Source organism: Pyrus communis, chromosome 1 (assembly GCF_041283825.1).
Source record: "Pyrus communis isolate YQ-2024b chromosome 1, ASM4128382v1, whole genome shotgun sequence".
In the NCBI taxonomy this organism is placed as follows: domain Eukaryota; kingdom Viridiplantae; phylum Streptophyta; class Magnoliopsida; order Rosales; family Rosaceae; genus Pyrus; species Pyrus communis.
Window position 1 is genome coordinate 3,232,410 of NC_142565.1, and position 18,821 is coordinate 3,251,230.

At 37.4% G+C, this 18,821-nt stretch overlaps 4 protein-coding genes across 5 annotated transcripts; 2 read left to right on the forward strand and 2 right to left on the reverse strand.

The window, feature by feature from the left end:
• Positions 1-94: 94 nt before the first annotated feature.
• Positions 95-2,246, reverse strand: GT18 (glycosyltransferase 18). The gene has a single exon (XM_068459874.2). It carries the CDS (start codon positions 1,811-1,813, stop codon positions 347-349), a length of 1,467 nt encoding a protein of 488 aa, XP_068315975.1. The 5' UTR covers positions 1,814-2,246; the 3' UTR covers positions 95-346.
• Positions 2,247-5,967: 3,721 nt separating this feature from the next.
• Positions 5,968-8,478, reverse strand: NEET (2 iron, 2 sulfur cluster binding protein). The gene is made up of 2 exons (XM_068458708.2): positions 8,110-8,478; positions 5,968-6,264 (listed from the first exon to the last, which is right to left on the reverse strand). The coding sequence occupies exons 1-2, from the start codon at positions 8,376-8,378 to the stop codon at positions 6,162-6,164; spliced, it is 372 nt and encodes a 123-aa protein (XP_068314809.1). The 5' UTR covers positions 8,379-8,478; the 3' UTR covers positions 5,968-6,161.
• Positions 8,479-9,362: 884 nt separating this feature from the next.
• On the forward strand, positions 9,363-15,077 carry KEA5 (K+ efflux antiporter 5). Of its 2 annotated transcripts, none has more exons than XM_088692635.1 (20): positions 9,363-9,905; positions 10,019-10,062; positions 10,245-10,312; positions 10,439-10,523; positions 10,652-10,713; positions 10,831-10,906; positions 11,076-11,150; positions 11,736-11,807; positions 11,947-12,030; positions 12,128-12,196; positions 12,304-12,381; positions 12,501-12,589; positions 12,794-12,890; positions 12,987-13,040; positions 13,370-13,465; positions 13,684-13,872; positions 13,968-14,045; positions 14,302-14,346; positions 14,448-14,543; positions 14,702-15,077. In XM_088692635.1, the coding sequence occupies exons 1-20, from the start codon at positions 9,683-9,685 to the stop codon at positions 14,753-14,755; spliced, it is 1,734 nt and encodes a 577-aa protein (XP_088548761.1). In that variant the 5' UTR covers positions 9,363-9,682; the 3' UTR covers positions 14,756-15,077. The 2 variants fall into 2 exon arrangements, with proteins under 2 accessions (XP_088548761.1, XP_068314808.2); XM_068458707.2 differs by having other exon boundaries at positions 9,421-9,905; positions 14,711-15,077.
• A 658-nt stretch (positions 15,078-15,735) lies between these two features.
• On the forward strand, positions 15,736-18,338 carry PBS2 (cysteine and histidine-rich domain-containing protein RAR1). Its single transcript, XM_068460027.2, has 6 exons — positions 15,736-15,988; positions 16,325-16,327; positions 16,427-16,509; positions 16,715-16,869; positions 17,710-17,945; positions 18,029-18,338. The coding sequence occupies exons 1-6, from the start codon at positions 15,884-15,886 to the stop codon at positions 18,122-18,124; spliced, it is 678 nt and encodes a 225-aa protein (XP_068316128.2). The 5' UTR covers positions 15,736-15,883; the 3' UTR covers positions 18,125-18,338.
• Positions 18,339-18,821: the final 483 nt, after the last annotated feature.

The window sequence follows — 18,821 nt, forward strand, 5'->3', positions numbered from 1 at the left end:
ACCACCAAACTATTGCTACTAAAATTCAAGCGTCTTCGTTGGTATGCGATCTGTAAATTTGTACGTAAATTCATACCCATAACAACTGGTCGTATTTGTATCTAGTAACCAAAAATATCACTAAAATAACTGGTACAATGTAGCAAAAATTTAGATACACAAACTGTAAAAACTAAAATAATTAAATGACTGCTTCCCCGTTCCCATGGCCCTTATCCCACAAATCTGGGAATTTGTTTATCCCCCCAGTTTATCTGACACAAATAAATAAAATTAACAAAGAGTGAAAAAAAAAAAAAATTAAATAAATAATTTACCTGCCCGACGCTACCCCGGGCATTTTCTTCTATTTCCACCTGAACCCCAACTCTCCCTGCTGCTTGAACCTCCTGAAGACCCCTTCAAGGGCAATGTCAAAAGCGTCTTTTACCGTCTCCAACCCCTCCTGCGGTTTCGCATACAGAAAATTCGGTATATAATCGATTACTTTCTCTCTCATTTTTTTCACCTTCTCTCTGCTAATTCCTTGTAGAACATTTTTTATCGAGGCCGTACCGTTTATAACCGCGTTACGGTCTATAAAAACGGAGTAACTATCCGGTTCGCCTGGTAAAAACCACTCGTACTGTATGTACGCGGTCCGCCTCCAGAAAAAGACCGGGATCGAACCGGCCACCATGCAGTCGAAGATGGACCGGCGGGTGAAGCTGTCGCCCCGCGGCTGCAAACAGAAATCCGAGTCGAGAAAGGTCTCGAGAATCGCAGAGGTGCCGTTGGAGCACTTGGTCCCCGCGCAGTCCACCACTCGGCACGTGTCCGACTCCTTCTGGCAGTGACTCAGCAGCAGCCCCCTGAAGTCATTCTTTATCGCGCCGCGCTTCGCTCCGGCGAAGCAGAAGAGCTTCGAGCGGCTGCGGTTTCGGACGAAGTTCTGCCAATCGGCGACGTCGGAGTCCGACCTCGGGTGGAATCCGGTGGGGTAGGGAATACCGACATCGAAATAGTCCCACGAGTTTCGCTCAATCAGGAGGCGCGTGATGTTTCGCATCCCCGGGAGGTAAATGCAGCTAGAGCCCCAATCGTCGTTTTTGGACCGTCGAAAGTCCCACGTAATCCGGCCCATCGTGATAAAGTGATCCCAGCCATCTGATTTTTTATATGACGGCTGGTCCTGGACCCACCGCAGCATCATCTCGCAGTGGCGGTCGCGCTCCTGCGCCGTACTGGAGTTCGACCACAAGTACTTGCCCACCGCTAGGCCAGCGTAAAAAGGGATGTAGAACGCCGTAGCAGATTCGGGCTCCATGACCCGACACTTATGATTGAGGATCCGATTGTGAAAAATCACCTCCGAAACGAACTGGTCCGTCCAATACCACGCCGGCACAAGATTATCCGGCACGATTCCCTTGATTCCCGTCGCTTTCTGCCCGAGGCCGTCGTTCGCTAAAGCTTTGCAGCGCGAGCTCCACGGATTGAGGTCGTCGCAGTTCTGTAAAATCTCTTGGTTGAGGGTTTTGGGGAGGTCGTAGACAAAGACCCGACCCGACCCGCATTCATCTTCCGGTTCGGGTACAGTTAATGGTAACCGGACAGGTTGAGGGGAGTAGGTAGGCGATAAATGTTGGCGGGCGAAGGGGAGGGAGCGGAGAGTGAAGAGAAGTAGGACCTGGAGGGCAAGTATAGCGAAGAGCAGGCATGTCCGCGGCTGGTGGATGAGTTGGAGGATCGAGTTGAACGAGTTTACCTTGTCGAGGCTTTGGGGCCGCTTGGGTTGGGGCTCCGGAAACTTGTGGTCCGATACCGAAAACATGTGGTGGAGCTGGTAGGATTCTCCGGCGAGCTTAACCGGAAAAAGTGGTGTTTTGTGGTGGAGGTTGGGAAAAGGAAAGTGGAGCACTTTTGTTTGTTTCAAGTGGGAGGAGTGCGTGGCCGTGAAGATTGAAGAAGGAGATCGAGGAAGGGGACACGTGTGCGGTGTGACGACAGGCTGCTACTGGAACCGACACAGTGTGAATCGGCACGTGGCAGCTCGTAATTTGGAAGTATTTGTTTTGGAAGACGGGGAAGGACATGGATCATCTCCGGATCTATGCATTATAATCCAATCTGGACTATTAAAATTTGATCTAACGGTTAAAATTATTACGGTTAAAATTATTATAACTTTAAAGTAAGTTTCTATTTGTAATCGTTAGATCAAATTTCAATAACTCAGATTGAAGAATCCCTATGATTAGGATGTATAGATCCGGAGAGGATCCATGTCCGACGGGGAAGGAGTGAAGGAGTGAAATACACGTGAAGAGTTTGACGTAGCTGTGGCACGTGGTGCGTGAGATGAGCGCCTAAGACGGCGATTTTACCGCCTGTTAGATTATGTAGGATACGCCGTCGTTTTGGAGTACGTTCAGCGTATGCAGAAGCGTAGAATACGGAATACGGGGGCGGAAGAAGTACAGCTGGTTCGTTGGCGCGTCGAGATTGAGTGGCGTCGGTGGTGGGCGTGGCAGCTGTAACGATGGAGACTGTGGCCCCTTCGGGGTGGACCGCCGACAAAACAGTCGTCTCTTGCGGTGATTTTCCACATCCAGTAATACAAGTGGCACATTATTAACGGTGGAGAAGGTGTAAGCATTTCCCAAGTGGGTTCTATTTGAATTTTGCAAATTACTTAAAAACTTAATTAACAAGTTTGAAAATTACATCTTATGGTCTAATTAAATGGTCTTTTTAATATTTGTATTTAATTAATAATCACAAGTAGTCCAGTGTAAATACGGTAGAATTTCATAATTAAGTTTATTGTCTGGTTCTAGATTTGAGGCACAATATTGACAAAAACACGAATGATTCTCCCGTTGAAAAATTAAAAGGAAGTGTGCTATTGTTTTGAGGGCTGAATGGAAAATTTGTTTGCATCTTGGCCTTTTTTTTATTGCTGGAAGAGTGTGATTGTTCACCCTAAGCAAATTCCAACTTTGTTTATGTTCCATTGCTAATCAAAATACTAGTTAATTAGTCATTGGAAAACGTTAATTAAATGGCCTTTTTAATACTCTACTGAACAGCATATGGGTGGGAATCCTGAGATGCTTCTGAGCATATTTTTTTATTTCTTGCACTTATGAGAGGGAAATTTTAGAGAGAAGTGATGCTATAAATATTTATGTCCTGTCTTTTTAAACACAGAGAAATATTATTTAAATTACAGAGTGTGCGATTGAACTTAAATACGTAGACTAGAGAACATATAATATTGTTTTAGTCAACGACTAAACACAAGACTACTATGTTTATATGTGCTTTCAGATGTAAAATCCGTAAATACTAAGATTGGATCATTCATCGAAGGTTTTGTCTTAGTTTAAGACAAGACCAAATATTGTGGTGTAAATCAAATTTGTACTATAATTTAAGTTGGAATTTGATTAATAATTAAAAAAGTTTTTCAACCAAAATGATCTCTGAGATTAACATAACTCCTCACTTTGGTTCATAAAATTTGAAATCAATAGCAGTGGTCCCTGAGTTTGTCTACCATCAGTTATTTTGTTTCTACCGTGAAAAAAATTATGTTAAATAAGGACCTATAAAATGACAAAATATCATCAATTTAATAAACAATTGGCCAAAATGATTTGACAAAAATTGAGAGCATTTTTGTCATTTTATCGTTATTTAATAGAGATTTTTTTTCACGGAACGACCAAAATGATTAATGGTGGATAAACACATAACCACTTCTATCATTTTCAAATCTCATGGACCAAAATGAAGAATTATACCAATCACAGGATCCATTTTAGCTGAAAGACCTAATTAAATTAAAATTTTATATGGTATAAGATGTGCCAATATGTTTATATTGTATAACATTGGCGCGTTGGACACGGAGACACCATAGTTATTGAAACCTAAAAGTAGGGTTGCATGTGGAACAACTTTCATGTCTACCCATAATTGGTGCTTGCTAGTCGTTTTTCAAGATCTAACAAATGGAACAGAAATTAACAACTAATCCATGCGACTTTTTTTTTTGAGATTTAACCAATGTTGAAATATAATATTCTAATGAAATTGAGATCCTAAGAGAAACTTACATACAACTGAAATGTTAGGGAAGCAGTTACAAATATATCCTGCAACATTCCCCCTAGCTTATGGTTGAGCCTTTTACTGTGTGGGCGGTTTTCCCGCCTCGTCTTTTTAACCTTTCTGCATAACATAACATGATTAAATTATCGTCATTGTTACATTACAATTGCGTGTAAGGGACTCAGATCCACTTTGGATCTCGGTGTCTAAAACCACCCACACACTATAAGATCTAAGCCATTCAAGAGAGAGAGAGAAAAAAAGAGATCTGAAACATCAATTTTTCAAATTTTGTAAAAGGAATCAGTGTGATAGACTAATAAGAGTCTTGTGATCGAAATTGAGAGATACAAATCTCTTGTTTTGCAAACTCAAAACATATAAATCCAGAGTGAATTTCAATTTACATTTAAGCTCTTTCTAAATTGATGCACAGAAAAATCTGATGATTTCTTTAATTTCCCTTCAATTTCCCAACGTTCTGAAAAAATTGCTTAACAATTCATCACGACTCGGTTCCGACTTGCCTTCCACGGATCGATTTGACTTGGTTTTATGTGCGACAGTAACGTTGAAAAATTCCAAGCACTCACTGGTTTTGGAATCGTGGACGGTCCTGATTAAATCAAAATTTAAATCTTCGTATTAGAGGGATGATTAGAAATGATCATGGTGCTCTCTTTTTCCTTTCGCTTTTGAAAGGAACATGCACAACGCAACAACATCCGTTCCGCTTCTTTAACATGGTCATTTACTTTAATCATTGCTCTTAATCGTCATTATTATTTAATGTCTCCCTCGACAACAAGAGATTTTTCAGTATGCAAAAAATACGAACCGGTACACTAAGTGTATTAATACAATTAGTTGAAAACTTTAAAAAAAAATTCCAACGAATTGTTTTATTACACCTGACACGCTCTAACATTTCTCCTCCACGATGAACTCAAGCTGGCAAGAATGTGAAGTCATCAACAAACTTTCTAGTTCGAATGTATAATTTCAAGTATTTCACCAATTTTCCTTCTCAACTTGTACCCTGTAGCTGATTTCGCCGTACAACATTTATTGTGACCAATTTTCCCCCACGATCATATTTTTTCTCGCATTTTCCAACTTTTTAGTGAAAAATGTCACATTTCAAGAAAAGAACAGTACCAAATAACATTAAAGAAAGTAAAGATAGCAAATCAAAATAAAATTTAAGACCGACATGTCACATTTTGGACGAAATGTGGCTAAACATGGGTTTAGGGGCTTGGGCAAAATAAGTCTTCCATGTAGTTTGAGCGAGTGTGACACCTATTTATAAGAATGTCAGCCTATGTTTGATCCCTACAACACTACTGCTATACTAGTATGAGTTCAATATATTGTTATCACACTCATGAGTTCAATATATTTTGTATCACACTTTCCAACCCATGTAGTTTGATTCCTATGAGTTCAATGTATTGGTATCGCACTCACTTTTCCAGCCAATTGGCAAAATACTCTTTAACAACCATGAATATGCACATTCTCACAGAATTTCTAACATCGTTCTAACATAATCTTTTTTTGGGTTCTATGTTCAGGAAAGTACTTATACCTTCGGTAATTTAGCTACAACCTCCTTACGTTTTTGAATGGCGGAGCTTTAGAATTTGAACAGTTACCAAAACAATAAAAGGGTATTTTGCCACGGTACAAGCACTTTCTTGAACTGAGAAACCGAATACAGTGGAAAATCGATAAGGTTCAACATCCACAATCTGAAAGCAGTGAGCTTTAATTCACAGATGCTTCTGGCAATTGCGACCGAAAGCAAGACAACGATGACCCGTCACACAAATCTCGGGGCATCGCTTTAAAGTGGCTAGTAAAAGAAAGAGTGAAACTGCTATAGCTTACTATTTGAAACGTGAAACGATTAAACGGCTCCACTAACATGTTCACATCACATATTATTCAGATTTCAAATGATACACTAAACATATTCATTCAACTTCCACATGATATAATCTCACATTTCAAAACCCATTTGAAATACTGACATACCTCGTCTAGCATCGAAATGCAACTCACTGCTTCTTGACGAGTAACGGTCCAACATTATCACCAGTAGCTTTATTGTGCTTTACATGACTTCCATCGCACAGCGGGAAAGTCCCTGACCTCCAACACCTATCCAACCACAAAACCGAAAACCCTAATTACTCAACTGAGCCTTACACTAACATACAAGCAATCAAGACACATTTTAGCCAGGCGCGCATAAAAACAAATGACGGAGTATGCAAAATGTAAATAGAATAAGGCAGTGAACGAAAAACGACATTGAAATATACCACACACCACCTTATTCTACATTTCGCATTCAGCAATCAGCAATGTCAGTCATGACAACTAAGACTAGAAATGTTCAAAAACCAATTTCGAGAGTAGCTCTTAAAGTTAAAGAAGCACTAATTGCATCAATCGACAATTAAGAAACTAAAATTTCGACAAGTTCTTCTCCAAACCACGAAAATTCAATCAATGCTCATTGCTACAGTCTAATTAGCACTAATCCTACAACAAAACTTCTTGATTATACACTTCACATCTAAAGAATCGGTCACCAAAACTACAAAATTTTCCACAACTAACATGATCAAATAAGATAAGATGAGAGAAAATCGGTTAAAACGGTTTGGACATACGAACCAAAAACTTTAAATGCTCCAGTTAAAAGATGCGATTACGTTGAAACAGATTCTAGTAAAAAACATAAAGTACTTGAAGTTAGCGGAAGAGTTGACGCTAAATTGAGTGTAGTGACAATTCTAAAATTCATACAGCCCACTCACTTAGACCATCTCCAATGGTTGGACTAAAAGCCAAATTTTTTAGCCCGGAAAATTTAGCTTTTAGCCCAGAAACAACTTTTCTGCTCCAACCGTTCTAACCTAAAATTTTAGCCCGGGATTATTAAAGAATGAACTTAGGCTATTTTTTTTGTTAAATTAAAATTTTTTTTTTAAAAAAAATGTTGACTATCGTAAATTAATTTTATGAACATTTTAACCTAAAATAATTTAAATTCCGATAAATATTGAATGAAGTTCACTCTGATTTTTGGGCTAAATTTTGGGAGGAATTTGGCATTGGTTTAGCATTTAGCATTTAACCCAAAATTTCCCCTTGGGTTGGAGTGGGTTTGGGGGAAAATTTTGGGGGGTAATTTGGCTTTTAACCCACCATTGGAGTTGGTCTTAATGGGATAAAACTTTTAGAAAACTAAATTTTAATCCTTAAATAAGCTGAAGATTAGAAAACTGTCTTATACAAGATTAAAAATTGATTTTAGTCCCTAGACTCTATTTAATGACAGCATATTAAATGTTTGTCTTTATTATTTATAATTTTATGAAAATATTATAAATTATAATTCTCATTGTGGTAATTATCTTATATAAAAAAAATTTTATAAAATTTTTTCGGTACACATGTTTTTACATATTTTTTTATGTGCTACTAATTCATTATAATATATTTAGGTACGAACATTTCGATACACTAAATTAGTATAGTATGTTTAGATACAGATATTTCGGTACACTAGTTTATTATAATATATTTAAGTACCAACATTTTGGTTCACCAGTTTAATATCAAAATATTTTGGTACAAATGTTTTGGTATACTAATTTAGTAAAATATATTATGATACGATCGTTTAGGTATACTAATTAGATAAAATAAAATAAAAATAATGAATTAAAATGTGTATAATAATAAATCATTTTAATTTTAATGTAATGACATTAAATAAGATATCTATTAAATATTAAAACAAAAATAAAATATAAATTCGAATTAAGTGCACATAAGAGGACTGAAATTAATATCCAATATCATACCAGGTTTTTATTGAATTTTAATCTTCTTCAAATTAAAGTTCAAAAACCCCTAAAACTTTATTATTGTTGTTCCACAATTAACACGATAAAATAATGAAAAATATAGCAAAACAAAATTAGAACTTACCTGCAATAAGCAGTGAGGGGCTTAGAGAGCTCAGGGACCAAAACAGTGTCCACAACCTTCTCCTCGGCCTTCCTAATTTCGGGGTTTATAGGCTGAGCCTCCGCTCTCACAACCACCACCGCCGGCTTCAGCCTCCTGCTACAACCACCGCCGAAAGAAGAGGATAAAGGGTAGGCCAACTGGGTCCCGAACGTGGTGGTCGATCTCCCGCTGCTCCGGTTCAAACCACCGCACGAAATAAACCCCGCAGTGCTCACAATCGACGCCATTGAAATGGGTTTCAGAGCTTTCTAGCCCTTTCGCTCTCGAACAAGTGATGGGTTTGGTTAAAGGTTGGATTTTCTGGTTGGTGGTGTGGATGGCACACTCCATTGTCTATATTTATAGGGTTGGGTGGCTGGTCATTGGGAGAGCCACGTCACTCGAGTCTTATCGGTCGTCTGGTAGCTTGGGCCTTTTGGGCTCTGAATCTTTCGCAATGGCAACGGCCCAGTGTTGATAATAGTTTGGTTTTTTAGACATGCTTTATTTCACAGTTGCTTATTCTCATAGAACAGCAGATGTAACTTTTTTTTCAAAACACAACAATACCAAACCAGCCCTTAGTCTATAAAGTTTCACAAATTTGTGGAAATATTAATGTATAAAAGCGATATGGATATCAGTTGCCTTCAATAGAAACGATGAAAATGAAACATTAGGGATTGCCATATGGCAATTTGCGGATATTTAATTAATATATAAAAAATATATGCGAAAGCAGTCAATTTTAATCAAAATTAGCATATAGGCACACACAAAGTGTGTGAGAAAATTTTTAATTTTTGTTTTTGAAACAGAAGGAGAGAGGAAGAGTGATAGAGAATGTGAGAGTGAGAAATTTTTTTTTTAATTAGAGATATGTTAGGATTACATGTAGGTGAGATTTAAAAAAAAAAACTGCAAAATTTGGTTGTGTGAAATTACATTTTTATCTTATATTTTTTATTCATGTTATATTTTAATTAGAGGGTTAAACTGATAATTTTTTAGAATTTTAATTGATAATGAGTGTTTTATTAATTATTAGAGATTTAAGAATTTCTGTAATATCTTATGAAATATAAACCTTACCCTCATTTTCTATATATTTCATATGTTTTCACAATTTTTACAAAAATATTAAAAGTATTGAAGAAATTTCAAATCATTATGTTGCTCACGCCTTCTATTTTTATTTTTTAAAAGCCCATTATTCAGAACAAAAGAAAAATAAATAGAAAGGAAAAAAAAAACCGAATTATATATTTTCGGGTGCGCCGTCCCGCCCTCAACGACCAAAAGAATCCCAATTAACAACCAAGAAGTTGGAAAACGAACACACTGGACTTTTAAACCAACTCGTTTCTTCCTCCTTTGCAATCTCAGATAAACGCTTTCGTCTTCCTTTTCGCTCACGCTTCCAATTCAATTCAATTCAATTCCTCTCTGTCTCCCCCTCTGAAAATTTCCAAATCCCCGTTCGAAAAATCTAGAGAGAGAAAAACAAGAGAGAGAGATAGATTGGATTGGTGTGGCTTTTCTTCCACATTTGATGGCCAAGAGAAAACGATGCGTGTTTGGATTCTGCTTTTGTCTTCTGACGATTTTGATTTGCGCTAGGGTTTCGGTTTCCGCGAGATCTGATAAGGAAATCCGGGAGAGGTTCTACGGCAACATGACCAACTCCTCCGCGCCGGATTCCGGCGACGGCACCATTGCCAAAATGTTCGATCGCGTCCTCGAGAAGGAGTTCTCCGAGAACGATCAGCCCGAAGGTTTAGCTCCTTTGCATTTTTTGTTAACTTGCATTTTGTATTTTGTAGTTAATTTTTCGTTTATTATCGTAATTGTAGTTAATTAACATTTTTTTGGCTTCAACTTTGTGTAGGATCTGACGGGGCCAGCTTTAACAGCAGTGTGGCCGATCAACAAGTAGGGTTTTTGTTACTCTTCTGATTTTTCTTGTACCAAATTGCGATACTTTTCTGTTATTTTTTGTCCGAAACAATTCTGCAGTGTGATTATGGATTGTGATTATGCCGAAACAATTCAATTTAGAAACTTTCGATTATTTTTACGACGAAACAATTCTGCATTGTGATTATGCTTTGCAGGCTGTACTAGAGACTGTGGCGAAAATCACTCACGAGAAGGGCAAGAAAAATGATACACAAGTTGGAAAGTATGTGAATGTAAAAATTAAATCTTTTGATCCTAAGATGGTTGTTCCTTGACAAGATATTGAATTCGTAGCGGAGTAAGATCTTGCTATGTTGTTGTAATATCTGCTGCTTTTTCTACTTGTCAGTGGCACGAAACCATTTGATTTTGAAGGTGTTTTTTCCCTGGAGAATGAAGATTCTGAAGAAACAACAACCTTGATTGACAAAAAGGTACTTTGAAAAGCCGTTAGTAGTGAATTTTTTATGTTAATAGCTCTGGCAGGGATTCGTGGGCATAATTATTATTGTTTTTAGCTTTACATTAACCCTATTAACTTATTTCACTTATTTAATGGTAGGATAATGTGTTTGTGATGTCAAACAAGAAATCCAAATATCCAGTACTTCAAGTAGATTTGAGGTATCTCTACGTATCCCTTTCCTGACTCTCCCCAAGAACAGTTAATTGCAGTTCCGAGTTTTTATTTGTCTTCTTGATGCATATATGACTGATGGGTAACACTTGGTATTTTGGCAGATTAATTTCTGATTTGGTGGTTATCATAGTGTCTGCTGCCGTTGGTGGAATTCTGTTTTCTTGTTTGGGACAACCGGTACGTCTTTAAATCTTAACCACTTTTTCATATTTTTTTTCTTCAGCTCCAGCTTAATGTTCCTTTATAGTTCATGATCTATATGATCCAACTTTATAAACTTTTCAGCATAGTGATTCACATGATGTGACTTTTAGGTTATCTGTTCTAATTTATATGCATATAATAGGTTATTGTAGGATACCTGCTTGCTGGTTCTCTCATTGGACCAGGGGGTCTGACGTTCGTCAGTGAAATGGTGCAGGTTTGTTGTTAATTATGATCAGTTAAAAGTTCTTTGTTTTCTGATTCGGAGTTCAAGGTTTCAGTATAGTTTTTTCTCTTCTATGTACTTTGTTCAAACTCTCATTCATGCTCATTTCAATATAAAATGACCTTTATGAAATATTACTTATTAGCAGTATCCATTATTCAGCAACACTATATTGAAGTTGCCCTCTTCCTTCAGTTTAGGAGAGTGGATATTTTTTTCTTAAAAGAAAACCCCTATTGTCCTGTAAATTCTTTCAATATGCATTGGAGTCTCTATTAACCAAAGGTTTTGAACGTCAAATTTAGTAAAGTTTAGAAAGTCAGAAGTGTAAAAAGATTGCTCCTTATCTAGATTTCTGCATAATTTAATGCCGTTTATCCATATCAGAATGTCAATTCCTCTTTGACAATTTAGAAATAAAAGAATAATAGTAGAAAACTAGTATTAGTCACTTGTTTTCTTGAAATCCATGTTTAATTATTTGGTTTAGGTCAACCATTTACCTGAAATCCGAGCACTGGTCTCTGTTTTCTTCTATATATAATCTTGTTTGATTCCTTTGTGTTTTCATTACAGGTTGAAACTGTTGCACAGTTTGGTGTTGTATTTCTTCTTTTTGCTCTAGGTTTGGAGTTTTCTTTGGCTAAGGTATGTTAGACTTGGGAAATTTAAGTTTGTCTGTTATGCTGTATAATTTATGAAAAAGTTTCTTTTTGATATCCGGGGGGAGGGAGAGGATGAAATTTGCCTTTGTTTACGGTAGCCATTTAACCTGTCATTGGTGCAGTTAAAAGCCGTGGGCCCTGTAGCTGTTCTTGGAGGCCTTCTTCAAATCATGACATTTATGTTCCTGTGTGCCATAACTGCTATTGTATGGTGTTCAATCTTGATAACTAAATTTTCATACAAGTAACTAGTTAAATCCTGTCAAAGTGAACAATAGGCTTGCCCTTTTTCTTATTTTTCAGTTATGTGGAGCAAAGTTGTCTGAGGGAATTTTTGTTGGTTCCTTCCTGTCAATGTCATCAACAGCAGTGGTAGGTTTTCTATCCTTCAATAATATGACGCCACTTTACTTACTTCTTTGGTTGCTTGTTTCTTAATTTCAACTGCACTTCACTCCTTTCTCATTTCCTTTTACCAGGTGGTGAAATTTCTTGCAGAAAAGAATAGTAGTAGTGCTCTTCATGGTCAAGTAACAATTGGAACACTCATTTTCCAGGTAGGTTTTGAAGTCTGAAAACTTAGGTGGTGGGTTTATTGATAAGTGAAGGGAATTTTTGGTAATAACCCTTGTTTCTGATGCATATCCATACGTTCCTTCACTGTGGCTTATTTCAGGATTGTGCTGTTGGTTTACTGTTTGCTTTGCTCCCAGTTTTGGGTGGTCATAGCGGTCTTTTCCAAGGAATGGTATCAGTGGGGAAGCTGTAAGTCTTCTTCTGCAGCTTCTATGACATATTTCATTTTTCCTTTTATTCTTTTCCGTTCCGATTTTTTTTCGCTTTGCTGCCATAATGAAAATGAGGGTCATTTTTATCTGGTTTTTAAAAGTAGTTCTTTTTCCAGTCCAAGTCCAACATCCTAATAAAGAGCTTGTTGCAAACGATTATTGTAATTTGTTGTTACTTCAGGTTGCTGGTGTTGTCACTATATCTTGGTGCTGCCTCGGTATTGTGTTGGTCATTTGTTCCTCGCTTTCTGAAACTGATGATGCATTTGTCCTCTCAAGTAAGTTTTGATGGTCTAGTAGAGTAAGATATTTAGCTTTTTGTCTTGACTTTTAATAATTTCATTGGCTCATTTATAATTCTTATGGTGGATCAGACAAATGAGCTTTATCAGCTTGCTGTTGTGGCTTTCTGCTTATTATCCGCTTGGGTAAGTGGAAATTATTATTATTATTTTTTTTCAAGTTTCTTATTCAAGGGTAAATACTATTCAAAATGCTAATGGCCTCCGGATTTAGTCTTCCTGCTCCATCTGCTTACTTTTAAGTGCTGTTCTGTTTTTTACACATCGTAATCAGCATAGTTGATTGTTGGTCCAATGTTGGCCGAGTATTGGCTGCTGAGTTGTTGCTCAACTTGAATTTCCCGAATTTCTGGTTACACAATAACAGTAATATGGTTCTTATGCAGGGATCTTTCTGCATATTTGTAATTCTCAACGCTATTTTAATTCTAGTGAGTCTCTTGTAACCTTTTCAGTGTAGTGATAAGTTGGGCCTTAGCCTTGAGTTGGGTTCATTTCTGGCTGGGGTTATGATATCAACCACTGACCTTGCACAGCATACTTTAGACCAGGTACTCTTCTGGATTTCTAATACTTACGTATTGCAGTCATGTTTATTTGTTACTTTCGTTTTCCCCCTTGCTTAAACTTAAGAAATGACGGTGGTGGACTCCTTTGGGGCTTCTTTGTGTACGTGTTTGATAAACCTAGTAGCTTGAAAAAAAAATGTGTGGATTTCACTGTATGATTCATGTTTAATGCTTATATTTGATGTTCTTGAACATTGCAGGTGGAACCAATTCGTAACCTATTTGCTGCTCTCTTCCTTTCGAGTATTGGAATGCTCATTCATGTTCATTTCTTGTGGAGCCACGTCGACATACTGCTAGCGTCTGTTATTCTAGTTATAGTTGTAAAGACTGCCGTTGCTACTATTGTTACCAAGGCCTTTGGATATAGCTTTAGGACATCATTTGTGGTAAGCTGATTTATAAGATTCAAGTCATATCTTATTCTGGCAGATAAGCTGATTTTGTAGTTTCCTAATTTTTAAAACTTGCTTCCTTTTTATAGGTTGGAGTCTCACTTGCTCAAATTGGAGAATTTGCTTTTGTTCTCTTAAGTCGAGCCTCAAATCTTAATCTTGTTGAGGTAACTTATCTCTCTTATGGTTCATCATAGTAATCTGGGGATGGACGGCATGCATTAGCATTTTAAGTTGAATCGGATAACTTGTTGAATTTCTTTACCTGGATTTTGTTTTGAAGCCCAACTGTTATGGTCCTGATTCTTGAATGAAAGAAATCACATCTTGCAGTTAATTTGCATTCACAAAATAGCATCTACATATTTTCCTCGATTTCATCTTAATTTTCTAATCATTGTCTTTTCAAACTATTTTTCACAGGGGAAAATGTACCTGCTTCTTCTCGGAACAACAGCGCTTAGCCTGGTAATTTTATTTTGATGTTACCTTTTGTGGAGAACGACTCCAATAATTTTCTCTCTCGTGCAGTCTCCTTACACAACTTACTCGAGTAAATGATATTACAGGTTACAACTCCTCTCATGTTTAAGCTGACTCCTGCCATAATGAATCTAGGAGTTCTTATGCGCTGGTTTCCTTCTGAGGGAACTCCGTATAACGAGGTCTCTCTCTTTCCCCCTCTTTGAAGCACTTGCCTCCTATCTCTCTTTTAAAATGCATATCCGTGCAGTGGGATGGATTTCAATTCAGTAGTTAAAATTGTAATTTGCATCTGAAAGCTATCCACAGTTCGAGTCTTGGCTTATTCCTTCTTCCTCAGCTTTTACAGGAGAAAGCTGCGATGATTGACGCACAGCACAACCGAATATTGTGATCTTCCCTGTCTATCAACTATCCGGTCATGACTCATACCAGGTTACGAATTCAGTTGTGTATGGTTTGTGAATATCTTCAAGATGTTCAGTTCCCGCTTCGAGAATTATCGTGTACAGAACATATAATTTTTGTAATTTTTTTTTGAGGATTTTTGTAAATAGGACTCTTTATGTAGGGCTCCTCTTCAAGTGTGCATGGTAGTCTATTTGGAGAAAAAAGTTGCTGCAAATACTAGAGATTATTAGGAAACTGTATCGTACCCAAAAAATGGACTTCAGAATCATTTTTTTTTCAGAAATACTATGATTTTCCTTATGTTATGAAGCAGTGTTCTGATATTTCCTTCAACTTTCAATTTAGTTATGAACCCTCTAATCTCTAAAAACGCATAAATTTTCCTATACAGCCAAATCTATTAAATTGAAGATTCTTTTGTAAATTCTAGTAGGAAGAGGCAACATAAAATGTAATAGGTCGGTGAATCATATCGAGACATAGGTAATATTCTCAACGAATCTAAATTAGGTAAGAAGGATTTGAACTAGGATACAGAAGCAGTTCTGCTTCAGCTGCTCTAGCCAACGTGATTATGCCGCATTGCCCCATATACAGGACTATGGATACGAGAACCATACAAGTGCAATTTTCACGGAACTTTCTCTCGCGGGCCGGGCCGTCACCGGGCCAATGGGCTCCCGAGTCCGATGACAAAGTAAAAGGGCACAAGGCGGGCTTACTTTCTAGTAAAAAGAGGGTGGGCACAGGATCATTTCTGGATCACTTCTACTTAATCTTTTTTATCAAATAATTCGGATGTTTGAAATTTGATTTAACGGTTAAAGTTATTAAAATTTTTAAAGTAAGTATGTTTTTTTAGTCATTTGATCAAATTTCAAAAATCTGAATTATTTGACGAAGGTTAGATGGAAGGATCCGGACCCTTTCCGGGAATATCAAGTACGAATCTGTTTTTTGAGCTTTGTTGGACTTACCCAGTTCCAAGTCATTCTTTTTTGGTCTTCCTCCTCCTCCTCCGTCGTCTTTTTCCTTCATCTTCTTCTTGTTTTCCCTTCTCTTTTTCCTGGTATTTTTCTGAGACAGACAGAGAGATCGAGGAGTTGAGAGGATGGAGGGTCAGCGGACAGCGCTGTTGAAATGCCAGCGAATTGGCTGCAACGCCATGTTTTCCGACGACGACAATCCTGAAGGTTCCTGTCAATACCATGATTCGGTACTCTCTCTCTCTTACTGTGCTCTGGTTTGGGTGTGAGAGAAGCGAAGAAGATTATCGTTTTCCCTTTTTCTTTCGGTTCAATTTGAATAATTACAATATCCCAACAGCTGACTTGAATCTTAAAAGTAATCACCTTGTAATTAGTTTACACTAATTTCAAACTAAATTTGGGTTTAATTGATCCAAATTCTGCACATTATGTATCTAATTAAGGTGTTCCCTTGCTTGTTTTGTAAACTATGAAGGCTTTTAATTATTATGCCTTTTAATTCAGTTTTGTTTTCTTGCATGTTTGGGGTTGGCTGACTGCATCGGCATCGTCGAACTTTTCAGGGAGTAAGTATTGCCTGTTGATTTAGTTGTTACATCGCGTTTCTTTACATTTGCGTTTAGTTCGATGCCATAAATTAAGCACAATGTGTTTGTTTTTCCCAGCCTATATTTCATGATGGGATTAAAGAGTGGAGTTGTTGCAAGAAAAGAAGTCATGATTTCACCTTATTTTTAGAATTACCAGGGTAAGCACCGATGTCGCTAGTATTATTAAGCTTGCCCCAGCACTCCGCAACGGAGTTGAATTGTTGTAACGCTGACATTTGAAGCAAATTTTGATTGTTTTTCGAATTCTTGAGTCCTGAATTAATTGCGGATTTTAGATTTTTGTTAGTTTCAGTTCGTTAGTTAAGTCTCCTTTTCTTTCTTTTCTCTATTTGGTGAATGCAGATGTAAGACAGGTAAACACACAACAGAGAAACCAGTGTTGGCGAAACCGAAGCCTAAGGCTCCTGTTCCTGCTCCTACTGCAGCTCCTGCTACTGATGCATTGTCAAAACAGTCCTGCTCTAGGTGTCGCCAGGGTTTTTTCTGTTCGGAACATGGTTTGTTTCATTTGACGCTTGTTGCTTTCAGCATTTGATTACTGTCTATTCTTCATACTTGGTGTAATGTGTCAGGAAGTTGGTTCATTTTTGCATGGAAATTGTATAAAAACTAAGGGGTTGTTTTGTATTCAATTTGAAAACACAATTTATCGGTTTCAAAAATGAAGAATGTAGCGAAATTACTTAGTACTCATTAGTTTCAAAAACAAAAAATTGGATCCAAGAAGGATACCAAACAGCCCCCAAGTGTTCTGAACATGTTATCTAATCTGTACATGAATGCTAAGTATGATACAACTATTAGAGATTGTAATATTGCCTTCTCATTGTGATTGGTGAATTCAATCTCCAAGGCCGTGGTAATGATCCTTAACTTTTATAGATATCGGTAATAGGAAATTTAAAAGGGGGATGTTCTTGGCGCTCCAGAAAAGTCATTGGCACTTCTCGTAAGTGTATTTTTGTTTCAAAACATAAAATGTTGCACAATGACTTTTTTGGAGAACTAATGACATATCCCATTTAAGAAAGGTAACCGTGATAGGATTTGATACAAGGTGATTGGAATACAATTTGGGGGAAATAATGAATATTCCATTTGTCTGGTTTTGGGATCGTTTTTTTGGTCAGTACCAGTCCTTGGCCCTGAGGAGATGCAAAACACAACAAAGGCCTTGTGTATTTGGATTTGTTGTGGTTTTAATCTTCATGAATCAAACTAGCTGTGTATTTTATTCTTTGTAAAATACACAATCTTCTCAATGATTGAATAGTTTATCCCTGATTTCTAGCAATTTGTATTGCATTTCGAGCAGCTGAGCGATGTTCCTTTTCCAGGTGCACAAGCCAAAGAACTAAAATCAAAGCCTGTAAATGTGGAAACAACTCCAATTCCAGAAAGCATTACTGATGATCAAGGCACTTCTGCTCCACCGAAAAAGATTGTTGACATAAACCAGCCCCAGACGTGTACGAATAAGGGATGTGGTCAGACTTTCAAAGAGAAAGATAACCACGAGAACGCATGCATTTACCATCCCGGGCCTGCTATTTTCCACGACAGAGTGAGAGGGGTGAGTGTACTACTGTAATTGTCAATTCAGTCCTATATAAATATGTATAATTTGAATAACAGTTTTTTCTTTTGGTATTGCAGTGGAAGTGCTGTGACGTTCACGTAAAGGAATTTGATGAGTTTATGAGCATTCCTCCATGCACCAAAGGTTGGCACAATGCTGACCCGGTATCTTAACATCAGATGCAGGGAAGGATGGTTTGTTTTTACTGTCTGTTTTGTGCGAAATTTTCTTTTTGTTGTTGAACTGAAAATCATTTCGTGCAACTGTCTTCCAGGAATATTTAGCTTCTCTCTGTATCACCTTTAGAATATATGAATTGTCTTGTCCTGTGTTCTTGTTAAATTGAAACGAATTTATTGTGTGGAAATCGAACTTTTTACGGCTATACATGTGATCATTTGATTGTCGTTCACTCTGATCATCTCGGATTTGCTTGTTTCACTGTCTTCTCTCGTTCGTTGATGTTTTGGTTTATCTTCCTCTCGTACAAGTCAAAACTGGTTCTTCACTCATTGCTATTGCTAGGGATCTATATGAGTAGCAGGTTTAACTGTCTGATATCATGCGTTTGTACGCCGTTATTCAGTAAATTAGTGTGTGATAGAAGGCAGATGGATGGTAAATAAGTGAAAAACTGCTGTTGACAAATATTGCCTTTGCCTCCAATGTGAATTTGCTCATGTATAGTGACACATGATCTACCATTCCGTGTTTCGAGCATACTGAAAGATCTCTGGCTTGTTAGAGAGGATTAGTTTAGATTAGGACCATTTGCTCAAGTTCGTGCCCTCGAGGCTGGACTTGGATCCTCTCTAGAACCTTATGTGCGGGTCCTGCAGACCACTTAATCCTAGCCGTTCGTAATAAATC